Here is a 16871-nt window from a genome sequence, read left to right as displayed (position 1 = left end):
TGTATGACAGTGTGTGTATGGAGAAGGCATTCCAATTAATGGCAAAACTCTAGTGTTATTTCTCAGGAGCATTGGGTCTCTAATTAGGTGTCTTAATTCTAGAGAAGCGATTAGTTGATGCTTGTTAGAAGGGTAAGGTAGAGGGATGTGCTACTTTATCAACGAAAGTAACGATTCCGTAGTAGGGCAGAGGTAAGCGCTGCTCTCGGGAAAGACGGAATTCTTGTGAGAAAGGTCTATTGCTATTCTTGGTTAGCGAAGCGGACAATAGAGATGTTTTAGTGTTGTTACTAATAGAATTGTAAAAGTTGCAATAAAAGTTCACAGAGCGGACTTGTAAAGGAGGGGTAGACAGGAGCAGAGCTGCCGCAGCGGCTGCTGACGTCAAAACGACCGCGCTGGGATTGGACAGTCGGTCAGAAGTGTAAAACGCCCCGGATTGGTGCATTAGTGTAAAGCCGCGCTAGGATTGGAGAAGTACAGGGTGACGTAAACACTTCCCATTGGTGCGTTAATGTAAGTCGCGCTGGGATTAGAGGACTGTGACAGTGATGTAGACGCTCTTGATTGGTGCGTTAGCGTGAAGTCGCGCTGTGAGTGGACAGAACAGCGGTACAGTTGTAAAAGACTAGCGATACACAGAAACCAAGAAAATGTATTACCAGCCACCAGATATGGAAAAGATGTCCTGGTTTGGTAAAGTTAAGAAGTAGTTTAAGAAAGATAAACAGGTCAAAACTAGGGAAGGACAGTTACTTCCTCCACCGAAAACTCCCGCATCTTTAATGATTGCGAAATATGGATATCATACTTGTATTTGGTTAGATAATTGGGTAAAATATACCAAGGACGATGGAGTCCTGGTATTTCCAGAACATGGTTCCTTTAATTTGGCTGTTTTAAGGAATCTAAGGGAGAAGATGATGTATTTAGAACCAAGACCTAGACCGACGCAGTTTGAAGCATTGACGGAGTGGGAAGACGAAATGCATGAGCGAGAAAAGCAAAGAAATGGTAGAAGTTACAGATATCTGTTTGGCAGGTCATATGGACATGAAACACATGATGATCGAATGAAAAGATGGCGGAATGCAAGTATGACTGAGGGTATGTTTCCTGTAAGAGCGGTAGGAGAGAATGAAGGAAGAAAATGAGTGGAAAAAGGAATAATTTGGAATCAAAAGGTTACGGAGCAAATGAATCAGATGATGATGTGCTGGATGATGTGTTTTATAAAAATCCACCACCGTACTGACCAGAATCAGAAATGTTGGCACCAAACGCCCCAATGAGAGAAACATTACGAATTATTAAGACTGAGACTTGTCACCAGATTTAGAAAAGAGAAACTCCATTAGAGAAATGGAAAAGAAGTCGGAGAATAGAATAAATAGTGGAAATTAAGCGGAATTGGCCAAAACAACTCTAGAATTAACAGAGAAAATAAGAGAATTAACTAAGAATCTAGAAGCTGTAACAGTTCCAGTGACCATAGGTCCAGTAATGACCCTTTTTTGAGAAGCAAAAGGATAGCGAACATTGCTTGACGGTACCATACCGGAACCATAATTTGGTTGAGAGTTCAGAACTGAGTCAAATTGAGAATCCATGGGGACCGACAATAAATATGTTTGAACCAAATGTTTCAAATAATCCCTTTATAAATCAGAATTATGCTGAAAAGAGTAGAACGACAGTAGAAACTTTGTTGGAACCCCAGAGAAACAGAGTAGCATAGAAAACCCGGTAGGACCTTCTGTGGAAGAACTAAGTGAATGGTTAAGAGGGTTACAGAAACAAGATAAAGAATCCCAGTCAATAGATGTGGCCAAGTTACGAATGGTATTGGAAGAATTAATAGTAGGAACTATCCCAACAGAAAAATTGAAAACATATCAGGATGAAGAATTATTATTTTTGTGCAAGAGTGTGACCTGGAGAGCAAACAACTTACATGAAAGGTTAGAAGAAGTAGCAAATGAGATGGTCATTGATATTGAAAAAGTAAAAGCCTTACAGAAACCATATTGAGGAGATTTCACTGAAAAGGACATTGAGAATATGAAGACCACAGGACGAATAGGTCAAATTAAGGACATAATCATTTTGTTGAGAAAATGGGGAGACGTGGATAAATGGAGAAGCAGGTGGTATAGAAAACGCAATGATGCCTTAGATAAGACATTTTCAGCCTTTCCTGTAAGAGAAAAGGAGAAGGTAGTGACAGAATGCCCTATGAGAGAGATTCCAGGAGGAGGATATGTACATGTCCCATGGACAAGACAGGATATTTTGTCTTTTAGGAATGATTTCCCTCGACTACGTGAAAAGCCCGTCGAGTGGTACCGGCAGGTAGACAGATTTGTAAAATTGTTGAAAGTACTATGGATAGATTTGAATAGTCTATTTGATATAATAGTACCGGCAGATTTGTGGACAGAGTGCAAGTTGATGATCAACTGGCCAACTCAAGAGTACCCTAGGGATCCTAAGACAGGAGCTCCGGACCCTGAGGTAATGAAGAAGTATGAACAGGTTATGGTATTTTTGAAAAACAAAGTGCCCCCTAAAGAGACAGATTGGGTAAAAATTGATCGAACACATCAGGAAGGAATAGAATCAGTACATGCATACTATGAGAGGCTAATTCAAGCTTTTAAGCAGTTCAGTGGAGAAGAGAACCTGAGTGATAAGGATTTGAGTCATTTCGTATACAGATTTGTATATGGTTTACGCCCAGAAATTGGTGACATGATAAAACAGCATACGGTTGATTGGCAGAATAAGAAAATAGATGAAGTATTGAGATTGAGTATTTCAGTGACGAAATTGAGGCCAAACTGCGAAACTTAAAAGAAAAGGCAATGTGGGCACAAGTAAAGGTAGCTGAAAGGCAGGAAGCTCAGTTGGTCGAACAAGCAAATAACCCAGGAACTAGACTGAGATTTGGCCCAGGAAAAGGGAAATGTAATATAGAAGAAGCTAAAAAGAAGTTCCCATGCCATAATTGCGGTAGGTTAGGGCATTGGAAATCCGAGTGTAAATTTCCTCCAAGTACTAATAATGAAAATGCATCATTGAATCCGCAGGTGCAGAATGAGGTGAGTGGTCAACTGCAGCAACAGCAGCAGGTGGTTACCTCACAGAATCAGGTGCCAAAACCACCTTTCCCGCAGAGCAGAAACACTCAGAAGTTTAGTAATGAATCGGGATTCTACAATGAAGAACAGGTAAATAAACCGCCACGCGCTCGTGCTGTTTCACAGTATTGGCTGCAACGCGATGAGAGTGACTCAGAAGAAAGCTATTGATGGTGCCGAAAGGAGAAAGAAGAGTGCGTACTTGGCGCAACTCTAGAAGTAGACCAGACAGGACCATTTGTAGATGGGAAGGTTAATGATGAAAATATTACTTTCCTAGTGGACACTGGTGCTACTCGATCAACTGTTAGATCAGCTGATGTTAAGAATCTTCCTCTTTCGGATGAAACAATCCAAGTAGTTGGTGTGTCCAACAGACAGATAAAGACATTCCTGACAGAACCAGTAAAAGTTAGTATAGGGAAATTTTCAGAGATGCACCGCTTTGTTGTGTGCAACACCAGTCCAGTGAATTTATTAGGTAGGGACCTGTTGTGCAAAATGAATTGCACTATATTCTGTACTCCAGATGGAATAGCATTTGAAACACCAGATGAGGATGTACTGTATAAAATGACCATAGCTAACAGAGAAAATGAGGTTACTGAGACTTATGCAATATTCAACCCTGATGAATTACCTAAAGAACTAAAGCAGTCTGTGAAGGCAGAAGTGTGGGATTTTACTGGAGAAGATGTAGGATTAATGAGAAACGTAGATCCAGTCAAAATAACTGTGAAGGAAGGAATAAGCTATCCAAATGTTCCACAGTACAGATTGACACCTGAGATAATTGAAGGAGTAACACCAATAATTGAGAAAATGATCAAACAAGGAATTTTAAGAGAAATATTGAGTAGTCCATGTAATTCACCAATAATGGGACTGAAAAAGCCTAATGGGAAATTCAGGATAGTGCAGGATTTGAGAAAGGTAAACAAAATTGTGGTATCATGTTGTCCCATTGTACCAAATCCATCAGTAATTCTGTATCAGATTCCCCATGATGCGGAGTGGTATACAGTAATTGATCTATGCCATGCTTTCTTTTCTATCCCATTGCATCATGACAGTCAGCAAATTTTTGCATTTCGTTTTGGAGAGAGGATTTTGGCATGGTGCCGAATCCCACAGGGGTATACAGAAAGCCCCTCAATATTTAATCAATTGTTGAAGAAATCTTTGGAAAATCTGCAAATGCCTGAAAGTTCAGTACTAGTGCAATGTATCGACGACCTTTTGGTGGCATCAAAAACACGTGAAGCTTGCGAGGTAGACACAATAGCACTACTGAATCATTTGGCAGACGGAGGATTGAAAGTGTCACCAGCAAAATTGCAGTATTGTAAGAAGGAAGTACAGTATTTGGGACATAAAATCGAGAAAGGACTGAGAAAAATAACAATAGACAGAATCAGAATTATAAAAGGAATGAGAGCCCCCATGACCAAAAGAGAGGTGAGAATGTTTCTGAGAATGGTGGGGTATTGCCGTCAGTGGATAAGCAATTTTTCCCTGATCGCAAAACTTTTGGTACGTTTGACCAGAAGTGATGTAAAAGATCCCCTTGAATTGAACAAGGAAGAATTGGCAGCATTCAAACAATTGAAAGAGGGTTTGTGTGAAGCACCAGCACTGGGCATGCCTGATTATGAGAAAGAGTTTGAGTTGTATTGCAGTGAGAGAAATGGATGTGCTCTCTCTGTGTTGATCCAGAAACATGGAAGGTTAAGGAGACCAATTGCATATTTTTCATCAATGCTTGACCCAGTGGCTGCAGCTTTACCTGGGTGTCTGAAAGCAGTGGCTGCAACATGTCGAAGATTGGAGCAGAGTGAAGGTATTGTGATGGGATATCCGTTTAAAGTGTTTGTACCTCATGATGTGGCGATCCTCTTGACAAGGAGTCGTACTCAGTATATGACACATAGTCGGCTGACTAAGTATGAAAAGGTCATATTAGGTGCAACAAATGTGAGCCTTGTGAGATGTTTGAATGTGAATCCTGCAACATTGTTACCAGATGCTGTAAATGTGGCAGTGAGAGATGAAGCAGATCATGATTGTTTGGATGTGCTTGAGTATTGCACAAAGCCACGACCAGATATAAAAGATGTACCTTTGCCAGAAAGTGATTTTGTGTTGTTCGTTGATGGGTCATGTTTGAGAACAGATGAAGGAGTGCTAAGCGCAGCATATGCAGTATGCACGGTTGCAGCAGTGATGGAAGCATCTTATTTGAAAGGAGTGAGGTCAGCCCAAGTAGCTGAACTTGTTGCTTTGACCAGAGCATGCAAAATCGGGAAAAGTGTGAGAGTGACTGTGATAACTGACAGCCAGTATGGCTTCGGGGTTGTCCATAATTTTGGCCAGCTTTGGCTACAAAGATGTTTCCTGACCTCAAGTGGAACCCCTATTAAGAATGCTGAAGTGGTTGGAAAATTGATAGAGGCTGCCTAGACAATTGGCTGTGGTGAAATGTGCTGCCCATAGTCAAGGTAGTGATTGCATCACTACCGGAAACAGGTATGCGAACGATATGGCACAGTATTGTGCACGAAATCAAAATTCGGTTAATCGGACCAAGGAAAGAGAAATGTCTTCTTGCTCAGTAATGTTTACTAACGTCGTGGGAACTTGGGAAGAAGTGAGACAATTGCAGGAAGAGTCAGGAGATGAGGAAATGAAACAGTGGATAAAAGCAGGGTGTGCACCAAGAGAAAAGGACCGTGTGTGGGTTTATCAAGATGGAAGACCAGTGATGCCTGATAGCATGATGTCTACCATGGCACGGATGTATAATGGGTAGGGACACATAGGGAGAGACACCATGATTAGGTCCTTTAAGCAGACCTGGTACAATCCAAAATTCAGACTTGTAGCAGAAAGTCTATGTCAGAGATGCTTAATATGTCAGCAATACAATCCCGGGAGAAAGACAGTGGTGAGTCTAGGAACCATAGGCCGAGAAGGAGGGCCTTTTACCAGAATGCAGGTTGACTTCATTGAAATGCCTCCATGTAACAGACTGAGGTATGTTCTGGTTATAGTCTGCCTATTTTCCAGGTGGGTGGAAGCATTCCCAACAAGAAGAAATGATGGGATGACAGTGGCTAAGCTACTTTTGAGAGAATTCATCCCCAGGTTTGGGTTTCCAGTGACTCTTGAATCAGACAGAGGAGGACATTTTCATAACGAGATTGTAAAATTGATTAGTGAAGCATTGAATGTACAACAGAAACTACATTGTGCCTACCGACCAGAGGCTTCTGGTGTGGTTGAACAGATGAATGGTACAATCAAAAACAGGATTGCGAAAATGTGTTTAGCCATTGGTATGAAATGGCCTGATGTCTTGCCTCTAGTATTAATGACAATTCGAGCAATACCAGACAGAACCACAGGGTTAAGTACTCATGAAATAGTCATGGGATGAGCGATGAGGCATGTGTTCATTCCAGTCAACAAGCTGATGACAATAACTGATGACATGGTATTGTAATACTGTAAAGGCCTGGCTGACGCAGTTCATTCTGTGTTTCATGAGGTTGGAGCGGATGCCACCACTCTTGAAAGGAAGCCAGCCCATGATCTGAGCCCAGGAGACTGGGTAAGGATAAAAGAACACAGAAGAAAAAATTGTTTGGTTCCAAGGTGGGGAAAACCAAGACAAGTCATTCTGACCACAACAACAGCTGTGAAGTGTGCTAGAGTGAAAAACTGGATCCATGCCAGCCATACTTTGAGGATACCAAATCCAGTTGACAGCAAAGGAAAAGAGTACTATGACGAATCAGAGTCAAGTACTGAATCAGATAACAAAGAGCCAAAAACACAAGAAAATCCTGAAAGGGGGGAAAAAGAATCTGATCAAATATTAGTCCCTAGAAGTATCTCTCTGAGAAGACGATTGCAGATTTCTGATACCAGTTCAGATTCTGAAGACGAACAAGGGAGACAAGGTCCCAGAAAAGAACACAGAAAGAAAAAAGGAAAAGACAACGAAGAAGCAGTAAAAGAAATTCAAGAGAAGGAAGTTTCAGATGAAAGACCAAGAGAAATTCCACCTGAAATAATAGATCAAAGTGAAAAAGGGACAGGTACAGAGAGAGAGGGACAGATTGCGGAAGACCCCCGATGAGGTGTAGGGAACCGCAACATCCAGCTAGGTGAAGGGACAAGTAGTCAGCAGGAAGATTGCGTGTCAGAGACCCGAGGAGGGACAGAAGTAGGGAAAACAAAACAAGTGGTGGAAAAAGAAGTTGTTGAAAAGAAAAAGCAAGTTGAAACAGAATCTGAAGAGAGTGAAAATGAAATACCAGAAGGTCGAGTTCTAAGAAAAAGGGCTTGGAGAGAAGAAAAGAATAATAAAGAAGGTAAACAGAAAAGAGTTAAAAAAGACGAAGTGTGGCCAAACAAAATAAAGAGATTGAGATATCGGCTGACACGAGTGAAATTGCCAAGGACAGATCAGGTGAATGAGGTGACAAGCCAAGAAAAATTGAAAGAAGAAGAGACTAATCAAAATAAGGAAGAAGGAAAACGAACAAGGAAACCTAACCAGAAGTATAAGTCACCGGAATGGACGTACGTGGCTCTGCCTGAAAAGGAAGAAGAGGCAGATAGTCAAGGAAATCCAGAGGAGGCTGTACTGAAAGTGGTTGAAGAGAAAGAAGAAGCAGGAATCCTGAGAGTTATCTTATCCGACATCGGAGAAGAAGAAACGGAAGATCAGGAAATTCTGTACTTGGATGAACAGAAAGAAGTGAAAAACGATGAAATGCCAAACTGAGAAAATCTAGAAAACTACTGATGAAGGAATACTAATTGAGTCAAACGATAGATACTGGTAGAACCAAGTAGGGCCTTAGAGCCTAAGGTTAGAAAACTAGTTGTGAAGTAAAAAGAGGCTATGTCAAAAGACACAGTCCAAATTAACAAAGATGGCTAACATAGATAGTAGCAAAAGTAGATGTACATTCATGAAGAGATGGTGTAAAATGTGTTGTTGTTGTACAGGATTATTAATGCTTCTATGGAGCATACTTGCTCTTTTGATTTCTTTTAAGGTTACCATAGATACACTAGAAGGACACACTGAAAACATTACTAACATAAAGAAGATTCAAAAGGTAGTTCCGACTAGAAGAGATAATAATTATTTACATAAAGATAGGTCTATTAATGATTTTTCAAATAATGTGTTTTCAAAGTTATTGTATGAATATGTAAGGACTATGGACGTAAGGGACTGCTACGTATGCATGCAGTTACCTGCATCTGTGTCAGAGGGAGTGACATATCATCACCTTCCAGCAACGTATGGAATAGCATGTAGTGTGATAGCTAGCTTATTTTACGAGACAGGTAAATTAAAATATTATTTTTCAGATGTAGATAACATTTTTGCGCAAGTGCCTGCTAATAACAAACTAAACAATGTAAGACCTGCTAAGGTATTAGGTGAATTTTTCTTAGAAACTAAGGAGCTAACATTAGAGTATATATTTAAAAATAATTTGACTTGCAGTTTGAAGAAAGAAGAAAAGACATTCCTAGACATGGTCGAGGAAAGGAGATTGAAAATGCAAAGAAAGGTATTTGAAGGAAAAGGGGAGAAAACAGTCTGGAATGTAGAAATGGAAAAACATATGAAGGGAGAGTCTAATCCAACTTTGGCTTTAGATTGGCCTCAGAAAGGGAAACTGTGTATAAGAAGGAGTCAAACGGCGTATGACAATCATTTTCTAGGGAATAGTGAGTGCCATGATACATACCGAATCATGGGTGGATAGGGATTTAAAGGTGGAAGAGATCCAGTTTTCCCTGGACTTTATTTTATCTGTGGGAACAGGGCATGTTATCGTTTGCCAGACCATTGGTATGGCACATGTTACGTAGGCCTGGTTTTTCCAAAAATCTTTCACATGGACAGAGGTAAAGATGGTGTACATAGTTTAGGTAATCATTTAGTACGTAGTAAAAGAGAATCTTGGGCAGAAATTGTAGGTGACATTTTTGGAGCATTGCTACCAGCAGTGGGAATATCTCTGAATGCGAACAATATTAGAAGATTATCAACAGTAGTGGATCGCTTGTCAACAAGCACAGCTGGAGGATTCGTATTGGTTAATACTGAAATGGTTGCCATGCGTGCTATGGTAATGCAAAATCGACTTGCCCTTGATATATTATTGGCAAAAGAGGGTGGAGTCTGTGGAATGCTGAAAGTTCAACATTGTTGCACTTACATTCGAGACGAAAGCAAAGATCTGAAAGTTTACATTAAAAATATTACTGAAATGCATGATGAAATTGTACCACTGGAGGTTGAAGGTGTTTGGGAAAAGATTAGGAAGAAAATAGCTGCTATTAAAAACTTCTTAGTGAAAATAGGTAGTACATTTATAGGTAAAATATTATTTCCTTTAACATGTGTGATTTTCGTGTTATTAATATTAAGATTAGGTTGCATGTGCTGTAAAAATAAGAAAACAAAGAATAAAATAAAAAGAGAAAAACTAAAAAGAAAAGAAAAGGATCCAGATAGAGATTTAGTAGAGATAACTTTAGAAGAATGGAAAGAAAGTTTGTATAAAAAGGCAAAAGAGATGAAGAGGAAACTGAATTATGAATAAGAGCAAGAATACATTTCAATTATCCATAAAAGGGTGAATAAATTAGTGTTGTTGTGGTGATAAAATCACCAAAGGGGGGATTGCTGGAGCGGGTTTTATTTTTAAAATTTTGTATACCCTCTCCATTTTGCATGTTTCAATTAATAAGAATAATTAACTAATCGTGATTGTATTAATTGGATTGCTGTGGAATTTAATCAACCTTACTAATAAGAATACACGTGGGAATTGCATTTGCATGGCCTAACTAATACGTAAATTAAATTGTATATGCATATTGATCATAGATAATTAGAATTTTGCATGAATATATGTTGCTTTCGTGATGTATTCTTGATTTGTGCTTTATTAATGTGAATATAACCCGCATTAAGTGTTGCTTCTGCTAGATAAATACACACACATATGGGTATTAGTAAGGGGATAACGTTTTATTAGTCATTTCCATGTATTAATTACGTTTTTGTGTTTCTTTGCTTAAGTTGACCATTTGGTGGCCACAAAATGGCCGACATCCCTATTTGACGAACACAACTCTATTGTGAAGGTCTCTGGGTGACGTGCGCATGCGTCACCATCAGCAGCAGTGGCCTCTACGCGACCCTAACTCAACTGTGCCACTCAAGGACACTCCAGGCTACCAGCCAGCTGCCCTGAAAAAAACAATAGAAGATACTTTTCCGAAGAAATTATGAACTATATCTAAAGACACATTTTGCGTATGGGAAAGCTGTTGAACCATTTTAACGGACCAATCAGAAGCATTCAAAAATATTACTCGTTACTTTTGAAATGTAATTTTATTATAAAATATCATAGAATAGAGAGGTTAGGAGCGAGACCCTTCAGAAGATTTTCGATTTCCTGACGTTATGCTGACGGAGAGGACGGTGACACTGCAGGACAGCTGTTTCCTAAGACTCTGACAGTTTGAACTGATGACCAAGATTTTGACTTAGAGGACGACTTTAGCCAGAATAGGTAAATATGATGGTCTACTGCTTGATTAAACAAAAGATTCGATTTTCAATTATTTAGATAAAGATTTAAGATTTATTACAAGAACTGTGTTGGGTCGTTATTATGAAAAGTGTATTTATGTAAATAAATTATAGATTCAGTTATCACTTCAACCAGCAGCTAGCTGATTCATGGCCTATTCATGGGAGGAGTACTAAAAGGTGAAGTTTAGGCCTTAATAAATAGAGAAAGGTAGGGAAATCTATTAGGGATAAATGAGTACTTCCTTGCATTACAGCGAATGGAACAATCGCCTCCTTGAAAACAGGTTAATAGAGGATGAATGTTGGTGTTATGGGCTCCACCAGCGAATGTAGTGATTGAGTGTGATGTATGATCTGTGACTAAGGGAGGGATTTTGCATTCCGCGCTGCATCAGTAGCTCAAGAAAACAATAACTGGACAAGTGCTCCCATGCCATTAAATCAAGGAGCCCTTGAAAATTATCAACCTTGCTACCCTTTACCCAACCATCCAGTGCCCTGCAAAAAAAAGTCACATACTCCACATATGTACTATTGGGAATCTTAGTGCAACCCCTGAACCTCTGCCTATACATTTCAGGAGTTAACCCATACCTAGCCATTAAAGCATCCTTCATATGGGGGTAAGAGTTATACACATCCGAGGGCAAATCTAGCAGTGTGTCCTGCCCTTCACTCAAGAACCGCCCCCACAACCCCGCTCCCCAATCCTTCTCAGGGACCCGTGGGAGGACATGGCTACTTCGTAGGCTTTGAACCACTGCCCTATGTCATCATTCTTAAAAAACTCCTTAACCATATCTTTAGGAATATATACCCTTGATTCCGCCGGCACTGGCGATGTGCTGCCACGGGAGGGATTAAGCTCCAAACTTTTCACTTTCAGCTTCAGCTCTAGCTCCCTCAGCTTCATCTCATGTTCCATTTGGATTTTCCTTTCTTCCATGGCTAATCTTTGTTTGTCCATATCCATCTGCCCATTAAGCTTTGCCATCTCCACTTCATGTGCCCTGGTTGCTGCCCTGTCTGCCAACTCTTCTGGTGACAGGCCTCTGGTAAATTTGTGGACGCTTTCTGGTGGAACCACTTCCACCAGATTCTCTGGTGCCCTTGACTCATACCAGGCCCTCAGCGCCTTTACAAGTTGGGCCTTGTTTTTCAATCCAGTTTGGGAATATTCTGAACTTTGAGCAAAAACCTTTCAAATCCTTATTTGTGTAGCTCTCAAGTGCGCCTTCTCCCCAATCTACATCATCCATTCCAGAGACTATAGAGGCTGCCCTTCCTGCAGGGAGTGAACCAGGCATGGTTTCTCAAAAGTGGAGATTCTTGGCAAAACAAAAAAAATCAATAGTATTGTGGCTGCGTTACTGGTCTGCACTCACTATGAGGTGATCAATGATCCACTGTATGCAAACTACAAATGCAAATCCGAAAATCCTCACCGCTGCCTCCAATGTTAGAAATGAGGGGACTCTGGTTGGCGCCGGCAAGTACCAGCGACAAGCAGGGACCCTTTACTTCTAGTCAGGGTGAAGGATGGCTCCTTAGAATAACCCCTGCTCACCCTCTAGGTGCGTGGCACAAGCAGTCAAGGCTAAACTTCAGGGTGTACACGGTTAAGCACTTGCAATTATACACACAGTAAATACTTTGCATGCACCACAAACGTACACCAGGCACGTTGTATACAAAACTAAGGCTTTTATATTTTCAACAGATTTAGTACAAGACCCAGTAAGGGTGAAACGGTGGGGCCACGATCTCTATGATTATGGAAAGTTCTCTTTATGCGGGGCAACAAGGTGAACTGTGGGCCTTAGCGCACTTCGCGCTGAGACGGCGACCGGGTGGCACGCGTCAGACGGCAGGGAAAACAGAACGTTGCGGACTCTGGATTCGTTGCGAGCTCGCGGTCGAGTTCGTAAGTTACAGTACCTTGTTTCTTTTTAGCAAAGGCGGGTGCGAGGCGTCCAGCGGCCCTTCAGAAGGGCGAGGCGGCGTTCGGGGCTCCCACGCTTTACGAGGGGGGTCTAGTCCTTCAGGCTCACAGCAAGAGCGGGGTGTTTCAGGTTGGCAAGTGAGCAGAGCGGGGTGGCCGGGTACGTTCTCTACGTCCGGGCTGTCCGAGGCGTTTGAGATGCTCACAACGCCGATTCCGGTGGGAGGGGTGAAGGTGCGCAGCGGGCCTCCAGCGAGCGAGGTGACGGGGGCAGCCCAGCACGGCATAGGGGGTGCGGCTCGGATCGAGCGAGGCTCTTCCCAAGGCAGGGGCGGCTAAGCAGTCCGGGCACGGCTCAAGGAGGGGCTGATGGGCACGGGAGTTATGGCTCCGGCGAGGGAAGGAACACCACAGTTGCTTCCAGGCCCTTGGAGATCGTTTTTGAAAGCACAGGTTTCTTGAAAACGAAAATGAAGCAGTCTTTAGTAAAGGGTTCCTCTTCTCTCCTTTGGCAGCAAGGTCACCACTACAGGCCAGTCCCCCAGGATAGGGACAGTCTTCCTCCTTACAGCTTTCCTGGCGCCTCCTCCTCAGGCAGAGATTCTCCTTGGTTCAAAGCGGATCTGATTTCTTAGGAGCAGGGCTCCTTCTTTTATACACCATTGCTTTTGTTCTCCCAGGCCAGGGGGGCCCTTGCCTAGTTCAGTCCAGTTCTGGAGCACTTTGTTGATGCGATGCAGGCTTCTTCTTTCAGGGTGCAGGGCAGAGCCATCAGACGCTCCACAGGGGGCGGAGCCAGCATTGTGGTGGCAGAGCACAGCCCTATTCAGAGTCCAGGTGTACTCCTCCCACCCATCTACAGGTCAATCTTTCTATTCACCACCAGGCTACCTAGCCCTGCCCATCTGGGTTTCCCCAGCCCTGTCACTCACACAAGCCAGGCAGCAGATACACATCACGCAGAGGCGGGCTGAAATGGTTAGGCAAGCAAATGCCAACTTTCTAAAAGTGGCATTTGCAAACGCAGAATATTAAAATAAACCTTACGAAAAGATGTACCCTATTATTCTGAGTTCAGGCATACTAAACTCGATTTTCTACCATGTTCCCTGGGTCGGTTAGGATCATAGGATGTAACAATCTTAACCGCCCATTCTGGCCTATGAGAACAGGGTAGCCTTACAATAGTGAAAAATGAAAATGGCGGTAATTCACTATTAGGACATGCCACACACATCAGGGCTTGTCCTACCTTATGCTACAATGCACCCTGCCCTTGGGCCTACCATAGGGGTGACTAACATGAAGTTAAGGGAAGGTTTTAGGGACTGGCAAGTGGGTGCACTTGCCAGTCAGCATGTCAGTACCAGACTGCATGCAGATTCTGTGATGGCAGACCTAGACATATTTTACCAGGCCGCTTCTGTGGGTGGCACAACCAGTGCTGCGGGCCCACCAGCGCCATTTGTATCTACACGCCCTGGCACTCCTGGTGCACTTTACTGGGGTCTGACATTAAACCAAATAAGCCAATCATGGAATCCAACCAACATATACATTTTACATAGGGAGCACTTGCACTGTGGCACTGGTTGGCAGTGGCACAGTGCGCTGAGCGGCCAACACCATAAAAACACATGAGGCACAGCGACAAAACAGTGGAAGGGAGACTCACACCAAGGTGCCAGGTCTAACAGATATGACAATTGAACGTGTCCTCTGCCATCGCATGCAAAAAAAAACACAAAAAAGCCGAGAACAAAGAGTCAGCTAGCAACCCAATTATTCTGCATCTACGTTTGATTTTATATTTTAGTCAAACGGATTGTAATTTGTAAGTTTAAATTCGATCATGAGATCTTTTTGGGGTACAATTGAAAAAACCCAGGTCAATTAGTCATTTAAAAGTCAATTGGCTGAAAGGTACGTGTCTTCAAGCGGTTTCTAAAATGAGACACAATTGGACTTTCATGAGAATAATGTAGGCAATTTGTTAAGTAACAATTAGGGAGTCAGTTCAGGATTCTTTGAATGATCCGAACAAAAGCGGAAATCGCATTATCAGAGCCGTTAGGCCACGTTTAATGAAAGAACAGATCAATTTAATGCCGGAAAGAACACAGAATTGCACCGTGCCCCAAGGACAGCAGGGCGCTAACGTAATCAGCCCTGCGGCCCTTTCCGCGTAAGAGTACTTACGTCACCTTACTGTATATGCGCCACCTTATAAACGTCTGTCTTTCTTTCAATTCCGATATTTCGTGGTGTTAAATTAAGAGAAAACCTGCCCGGAAAACCTCAGACGGCGGAGATGGCAGCACACATAGCGAGGTGAGGCTGGACTTTCAAGAGCTTCTCCTCCTGAGGGGACCCGCCAGCACACAGCAGGGATTCGAAGCTCGTGGTTTTCCGTAGCGAAGATTCACCCCAACATGGTAGGTGGACCCCCACCCACATTTTGTCCTTTTTTCGACACCGAGGTGTACATTCAGCAGATACTGTTGTAAACGCGCTTGGATTTTTTCAGAATACCAAGTATGCTATCGTGTGCACGTGCGCCATCCTCATGACGGTTCTGACAGTGGAGCCCTGGAGTACCCCGAAGGTACGTTTGGGAACTTTGAGCTGTCGTAAGAAAACTAAATCGTTCAGTGATATAATTGTAACTTTTTTTTTTAATTAGAATAAAGTTTTAACAAGAAACTGGGGCCCACAGTCAATGCTTTACCTTAAAGGAAAGTGTAAGTAACCTGTACTTTCTTTTTATAATTCTCTATGTTCGTACTAAGATGCTTTGTTGTGATTCATGACATTGTGTTATAAGTGGCACAATGTCAAACGATGGTTGTGCCCTGTAAAGCCAGACAGGAAATCGTTCCATTAACATGCCCTAACATTTAACTGTAAAACAGCCGAAATGGAGACATCAGTACTGAAATGAGGTTTGGGCGTATTGTAGTCGATGGGCGTGTAAAGGTCAAAGTTTAAATTGAAAACGTTACCGCATGACTGAGGTAGTTCAATACAATTAATCGCAAGTCGTTTATGTTTTGGTACATTTATGCATTTAGATCTTTTTATGAATAGATATTATGTGTCCGTTGAGTTCGTGCGATCGGTTCCACAGTTATACCACGGAGCAACGTATTACTAATCCAGAAATAGCTCTTTGGAGAAGTAAATGTCCGCTATTTCTGTATGCCATTTATTGTACATAATGTCATGGTGGTCATTTGGTTACACAGTTGTATTCGTTCCACTTATAATAAACTGCTTATAAGAGCTAGCACTATAGGATATGATTTTTTTCAATGTATTATTATGATCCATGCTCTTTGAGAACGAATCACAAACCTTTTTGATGCTCAAGCGAACTTTCACTGATAACCGTGAGTGGCACGTGCATAACATCGCTGCCCAGTTTTAACTGTACATTTGTAAATGATGAACCTAAAGGCGTTATAAAATGTATGTGGGTAGAAAGAAATAGGGGAGGAAAGATCTGGAAGTTCACAACAGTCTCCTCGCGCGTGGCACGGAACAACCTATATACAACGAGGTAACCACAGAAAATACATTTCTCTGAGTGCAACAACTCAAATACATGACACACATCATAACTTGAAAACAAAAATAACTGACTCAGGATTAAATGAAGGCAATATAACGTTGGCTTTGCGTTCAAATGCTGCTGTCAATATTTGAATATTTTTACAAATTGTTACTGTGAAAGTCTCGTGGCAAGAGTCCTATAGCAAAGGGTCCGGAGACAGCAAATTAAGTAACACTCTGCTTATTAAAGCACAGCCGAACGAGAGTCACTCCCTACTTCTAGCTAAACACCAACTGTCATGAATAGAATCCCGCTCCAACCAACCACCCTGACTAGAACCCCACGACTGTAAGGTTCTAGGTACAGACTCCCTATTGTGCCCAAAAGAGGCAAAAATAGAGTACTTCACAACACAATTGCAACAATATAAATTTGCAAACAATAAAACAAATAATAATTATAAAGAAACAAATATTGAACATAAAGAAAACACATAAAAAACAACTGACCAATGATAAAGACTATATCAGCATTTGAGGCATGCCATACAAAAAGGTGATCTAAGAGGAAAACAAAGTAGTACTTAACAAAAAT

General features: G+C 41.8%; 1 protein-coding gene across 1 annotated transcript in view; it reads left to right on the top strand.

Moving 5' to 3' along the window:
- Nucleotides 1-15021: 15021 nt before the first annotated feature.
- Nucleotides 15022-16871, top strand: part of LOC146860803 (spexin prohormone 1-like) — a 103126-nt gene continuing 101276 nt past the window's right edge. The window contains exons 1-3 of the mRNA XM_085646378.1: nucleotides 15022-15159; nucleotides 15252-15329; nucleotides 15408-15465. Coding sequence (XP_085502504.1) covers nucleotides 15157-15159; nucleotides 15252-15329; nucleotides 15408-15465 — 139 coding nt within the window. The 5' untranslated portion in view covers nucleotides 15022-15156. The remainder of the gene's footprint in view (nucleotides 15160-15251; nucleotides 15330-15407; nucleotides 15466-16871) is intronic.

The sequence above is a fragment of the Triturus cristatus genome, chromosome 3_1 (assembly GCF_964204655.1).
Source record: "Triturus cristatus chromosome 3_1, aTriCri1.1, whole genome shotgun sequence".
NCBI classification, from domain to species: Eukaryota; Metazoa; Chordata; class Amphibia; order Caudata; family Salamandridae; genus Triturus; species Triturus cristatus.
This window is presented reverse-complemented; position numbering and strand designations above follow the sequence as displayed.